At 46.0% G+C, this 6,410-nt stretch overlaps 1 protein-coding gene across 6 annotated transcripts in view; it reads right to left on the reverse strand.

Moving 5' to 3' along the window:
• The window catches only part of MORC2 (MORC family CW-type zinc finger 2), a 48,536-nt gene extending 43,013 nt beyond the window's left edge, over positions 1–5,523 (reverse strand). For all 6 annotated transcript variants that reach the window (XR_005629438.1, XM_039725809.1, XM_039725811.1 and 3 more), the window contains exon 1: positions 5,349–5,523. Coding sequence is in view for 5 of the 6 variants with exons in the window: in XM_039725809.1 (XP_039581743.1) it covers positions 5,349–5,434 (86 nt within the window). In the remaining variant the exon portion in view is untranslated. The remainder of the gene's footprint in view (positions 1–5,348) is intronic.
• Between the last annotated feature and the right edge of the window lie 887 nt (positions 5,524–6,410).

A 6,410-nucleotide genomic window follows, 5' to 3' on the forward strand; every position in this document is an offset into this window, starting at 1 on the left:
GAGACATGTTTCATTTCCAGCCTCTTAACTGACACCTCTTTTAAGCAGTTTCCATTTGGAAGCCATTAATTATATGCCTCATAACTGAAACAGATAGTGACAAAAACTTAAGCAGCTAATAAAAATCATTATAATACACTGTCTGTTGGAATAAATGCCATATCTTCACTTCATGCCCAAGCTGGCAACCTAACTTCAAAATCTAACAATTTTTTCAAACATAGATGATCCACATCCACTATAAGTTTAATAGAAAAACATGGAGAAACAGTTGATGGAATACGTTACTCCTCTAGGGTGTTCAATGAAGAGACCAAGACCTCGGAAACCAGTTTAATCAACATGTTTCAGTTTGCACAAAACCCTCACATACAGCCAACAGGTGACCAAAAAGAATGTATTTCTTCATATTTTCAGCCTTCCAAGAACAGACACATAGGTACTTCCCACACATAAAATATATAGCTGTCCACACTGTTAATAACCACAAAACACACTTCCATAGCCATATTCAGGGTGATTACACTGAACCCATCAACACAGCTCCAGTCATAGGAAAAGACATCAGGCTTTAAAGTTACCACTAAAACAACAGAAACAGAGATTTCCCTATCTCCACTCTCCCGCAGAGACAAGACCAATGGGAACAGTGTTTGGAAGACTATCTACCCCACCAGAAAGCTTCCATAGAAACACAATCTTGGTATTCCTTCCTTTGAACAGGAATTCCTGCTGTCCTGGTTTCAGCAGGGATAGAGTTCATTTTCTTCTCAGTAGGTGTTAAGAGATGTGTTTTGGATTTAGTGTGAGTACAATGTTGATAACACACTGATGTCTGGTGCCAAGCCATTCATACCCTAAGTCAAGGACTTTTCAGTGTCCTGCAGTAGTCAGCTATACAAGCTGGAGGGGAGCATGGTCAGGGCAGCTGACCCAAAGTGGGCAGAGGAATATTCCGTACCACAGAATGTTCTGCCCAGTCTACAAACCAGGGGAGTTGGCCAGGAGGGGCCAATCACTCTTGGGGGACAGGCAGGGCATGGGTCAGTGGATGCTGAGCAATCGTATTGAGCATCACTTGACTTTTGGGGTTTATTCCTCTCTATTATCATCATATGTTTCTTCACTTCAATATTTGAAATGTTCTTATCTCAGCCCATGGGTTTTAGCCTTGTACCATTCACCTTTCCATTCCACTGGGGAGGTGAGTGAGCAGATATGCAAGATGATTACAGATATCAAATGTTCTCCTGAGTTTAAAAGTGTCTATTCAGCTCCACAGGTCAACATCACCAAAGTTTATTTAGGAAGGAACCCATAAGCAAATGGATGCTTTAGCACTAGTAACTATGCTTTATGAGCACTTTTTACTCCACAATTTTAGGAATACTTCAAAGAAAATATGCAGATAAGATACAAATAAGGATTTCCAAAGAAAGATGCTGGAACAAAACAATTGATAGCACAGCTACAGGTGACAAGAAAGGCAAAACAAAACACTGCATAGCCCAACACTACTGACCTTGACTACTGACTTTGCCACAAGCCAATGAAATTCACTCCACCTATTTATCACTAAGAGAAAAGAATATATACTATGAAAGTCTTCCATTCAATTTATTAATTTGAACACACTTGTCAATATCTAACTTAAGTCAGATGAAGTGCTTTGGGACCTGATTTAATCAGCTAATCTCAAACAAACCAAATGGTCTTGCCTTACAGTCAAAAGTGCCTGAAATACTTCACATCCATCATGATCAACCGGTGACCATTTCTCACACCTCCTCAAAAAAGTTTGGGATGATTTTACTTGCAGCACAACTTCAAAAAACAAGACAAAGTGTTGGCAAAATGAAGCCTATCAGAGCTTGCTACTAACCTGCAAACATGGTGGGCTTATTTTAGATAGGCATCATCAGAGGCAAAAACAACCTGCATCAGAGTATCCAAAATACAACTATTACTGCCATACAATGGGTGAAACGACATATGGAAGGGAGGAAAGTAGCATCAAAATCCATAGTGTCAACAACAGCTCATCTGGGTAGACAAAGACTGGCCTGGATCATCCCACAATGTGCGCCTTCCATTTGAGCCAGCTCCATGCAGAACTGGAGGCTTGATAAGGAATCTAAAAAGGGGAGTCCAACATTGAATTTGGCAATTTATTGAAACATAAGTGACAAAAGGTCAAATTAGATGGCTCTAAAACACAACCAACTTCAAACACCTCTACAAAGAATCATTTGGAGTAGTGTCCCAAGGGAAGAAAAACTTGTTTTGTGAGAAATTCCTACAGGAACCTCCTGCTTGAACCTAGGTGGACTCCAGACCCTGCAGACAAGTATCTAATTACTAATGAGAGACTTAAGACTTCACTTTTCTTCTGAAGGAGAGAACATCTGGGAAAATAGTTTATTTTGGCACATCGAGAACAACAGCCATTCTCTAAATAATGCACTCTGTTTCAGGCCAAAATAGAGAAAAAGCACATGAAGAGGGAATTTGGTGAGGGAGTGAAATACTGTTGGTCTATTATTACTAGTTTTCTTCAAGTCCATCATTTAGTCATTTTGAAGTCTCTTCGAGTGACCTTCTTCCACTCCAACTGTATTCACCAGGACAATTCTTGTTATACAACAACACACAAGTTGCAAGCTAAAGGCTAGCTACTGCTAGAAGACAATTACAGGTCCTCAACTTTTAACAAAATAATTCAATTTTTTATTATAAATATTCAAAATATGCAAATACAAATTAGTTGGTCTCTGTTATATTTTTGGCATCATCTCAATTAATAACTTTGGAAGTATCTTAATGTATCTTAATGTAACAGCATTTAATTGTTAAGGAAAACCAATGCAAAGGTAAGCAGGTGACGCTGGAAAGTCATAAAACAATTCACATGTAATTTTCATGTGCTTATGCACACTGATTTTCATTCTAGGATTTAAAAGAACTTTAACATGGAAACATAAGGGTTGAAAAAGACCTTTAAAGGTCATCAAGTACGGCCATGGGCAGGAACACCTTCCACTAGGCCAGGTTGCTCCAAGCCCCATCCAACCTGGCCTTGGACACTTTGAGGGATGAGGCAGCCACAGCTTCTCTGAGCACCCTTTTCCAGGGCCTTCCCACCCACACAGGGAAGACTATCTTCCTTCTATCTAGTATGAACCTATCTAGTATGAACTCTTATGTTAAAGCCATGGCCTTCTGTCTCATCACTACAGAACTTACAAAAAAAGTCTGTCTGCCCTCAACTATTCATCAATAAATCAGTTGGGAAAGCAGAGCGATATTTTTACTTTTTAAAAATATGGCAACTGAATCTATTAATGTAGATGCTGGAGGTTCAACTCCATGTGCCATCAGACATGCAAGCATTAAGCTGCTATTGGAAAGATCTGCTGCAGGTCCTCAAGCTCAGGGACCTGATCAACTGTCTCCTGTAAAGCACTTCAGATTGAGTGCTCTGAGTTGGACATATGGAAACTTTTCTGAAAGAAAGTCTTTAAAAGGAAGGGGAGAAAAAATTAAAAAAAAAAACAACACATGGTTTTCTTCTGCACCCTAGCAGTCAGATGGTTGGTCTTTCACTGCAATTTAAAGAATTTCTACCTCCTTGATTATGAGAATACACTTAGCACTGAAGTAGAATTTATCTAAGATGGGATGGTCTCCCTCAGCAAGAGAGCAGTCCAGAGGAGACCAGTCTCCTCTATCAAAATCTCTATACTGGCCTTGGGTTGATTTGGGGATTAGCTCGTTTTCTTTTTTGCTCTTTTTTTTTCTGGAGGAGCAGGAGAGGTTGGTTGTTATGGGTCAGTTTGCTGCTTTGTTTTTATAATGACTTCCATAACTCCCATTGCCATTCTTAGGGAAGCATTTCATTTATGCACTGATTCCCATAACCTCAAAAGGCTCTTTGTTCACGATGGATGAGGAGCTCTGGCTTTGGCTTATCCAAGCATTGGCTTCCATCTCCATCTCTTTCCAAGAATTCGGTAATGCAGGTATCACTGCAGACATGCAGCACACCACAAGCAGACAACAGCGTAAACACAATGGCAACATGAAGTAGCTTTAATACACTTGAGAGCAGCAGCAACAACTCAGTCTTTAGCACAGGCTTTATCTTCTTATGAAGAGTTTTGTAAGCAAACACAAGCTGCTGACAGAGCACTGCCATCATCTGCACAGTCTTCTCATCCATAAAAAAAATGTCTTCTAGAGCTGGACATGAGAATTTCACAAATCAACAATAGCACCACAACATGACTCAGTATTGTCTATCTTCAGGCACCAGACTGTTCACTCCAACTGCCACCAGCCAAGCTAAAGAGCAGACCCAAATGTGACATGGAGCCACCACTAGGTTTATTTCCCTGTTCAAAGCCCATTACTTTCCTGATTCTGAAAATAAGTGGATTGTAATGGTCTTCACATATGTGAGATTAGTCTTAACTGCTCTTGTAGATGCATCTCATTACCAACAGAACCAGACAAAAATCCTTTGAAATCAAGTTGCCCATGTTCCTGTGCCTTCTTTAGACTGCTGTCGACCACTGTGATCCTTCACATGTTGAAAAGGGAAACAAAAAGATAAACCTGCACTTTATTTATTCTTCTATTGATGGATAAAAGTAAGCCAAGTCTTCCACAGAACATCAGCAGACAATCTTACGCTGGTGACCAGCTGATCAAAATGAAGCAATGCCAAGTGATTCCACAGAGTTCTTCCAGTTTGGGCAGAACAAGCTCTTCTATCTCCTCTATACGTGCCATTACAAGGCTTAGGAGCAGCAGGCGGGTGTTGATGGGCACCCTAACCCCGCTTAAGTGCTGCTTCCTGATGGTGCTTCTCATTTGCTAGACATGTGTCCACGAGAAACTCATCTTAAATAATGGCTTTGCCTCTTCTCAAGAGGTATTATTTTGGGGCATTCACTGGCGACATGTAAAAATCTGACTGGAAAAAATGTTATCATAATCCTGTTAAAAATAAACCTGCAAAACAGTCACGCATAAAGCCAGATGCCACAGAGGGATGGTGGCTGGCACGACAGCGCACACACACTGTTCTCCAGAGGTCCGACCGTGCGGGTCTGGTTGCCCAAAGGGCTTCCCCGTTCCTCCCGGGGCTTCTTGTCCCCACGCACCGGCTCTCCGTGATCCACGGACCTGTCCGCGGTCCCCGGAAGGACCACGAAGCGCCCGGGCCTGGGGCTGGGGCCCGCTTAGCCCCACCAGCCCTCGTGGCTTCGGCCAGGCCCATCGCACTGAGCCGGGGTCCCGAGCAGGCCAGATGCCGCGGGCCCGCACCACCCCAGCCGGGTACTCACGAGTTGGTGTGCAGGTATTCGAAGGTAAGCTGGGCCCGGTTCAGGCTGCTGTAATTACCCAGGGACATGGCGGCAGTGGTCGCCATCGGGCCTGGGCCTGGGCCTGCGCCGCATGCACCGTTGGCCGCGCGCGCCTCGAGCCCGCCCCGCCCCCTGCCGGTCACGGCCCCCGCCGGGTGAGGGTGCGGTGCGGTGCGGTGCGGTGCGGTGCGGTGCGACTTTGTCTCCGCCGCGCTGGGACCGCACCCTGCACCGCAACTGCCCCCGCGGGGCGGAGCCACGCGGCCGCCCCCCATTGGTCAAGAAGAGGCACGTGATGCAAATGCCTCGGCGCGGCCAATGTGGGCTCTGCGCCGCCGCGTGACGAGCGCGCGCGGCCGGGTGGGAGCGGCGGAGGTGGGCGAGTGCGGCACGCGTGGCCGCTCCGGGGCCCTTCACGGGATCCTCTGTTTCCCTCAGGCTCCGTCCCGGCGGCAGCCGAGCGCCTCAGCGCCGCGGGAGCGGCGGCCGCGGCCTCCTAGGGCGGGGGAGCGGCTGTGGTGGGGCCGGGCTGCGCGGTGAGGTGGCCTGGGAGCGGGAGCCCCCTCCGACCCTGGGTGAGTTCGCCGGGCGTGCGCGGAGGGCACCAGCTGGCGGGGACTGCCGGGTGCCAGGTTGGAGCGGGTGAGGCCCGCCGGTCCCGAACGGCGGGAGTGGCTCCAGGACCCGTCTGGATGGAAGGATCCCGCTGCTGATCTCTTATGAAGGCTCTGCGCAGATTTCGGCGGGTGCCGGTCCTGCTGCACTGGTGAAGGCTCTGTGAAGTCACCGAGCAGAAGCTCCTGAAAGTGCCCATACTTACCAAAAAACATTAATGTAAAGGGTATATAAAGTCATAAATATTCTTCAATTCTGTGCTTTTGGTTCATCTTGAAATGTGAAAGGATTGAGCTCAGGGGCTGTCCTATCTCTGTCCTTCACCCATCATTCCCCCCCTCTACCCTCACAAAATGCAGCCTGAACGCAGGAACCCTCAAGACTAGGAGTACTTGTCTGAGCACCTGACTTGTCCGGTGGAAAAAC

Source organism: Passer montanus, unplaced genomic scaffold, assembly GCF_014805655.1.
Source record: "Passer montanus isolate IOZ18808 unplaced genomic scaffold, ASM1480565v1 scaffold57, whole genome shotgun sequence".
Taxonomy (NCBI): Eukaryota; Metazoa; Chordata; class Aves; order Passeriformes; family Passeridae; genus Passer; species Passer montanus.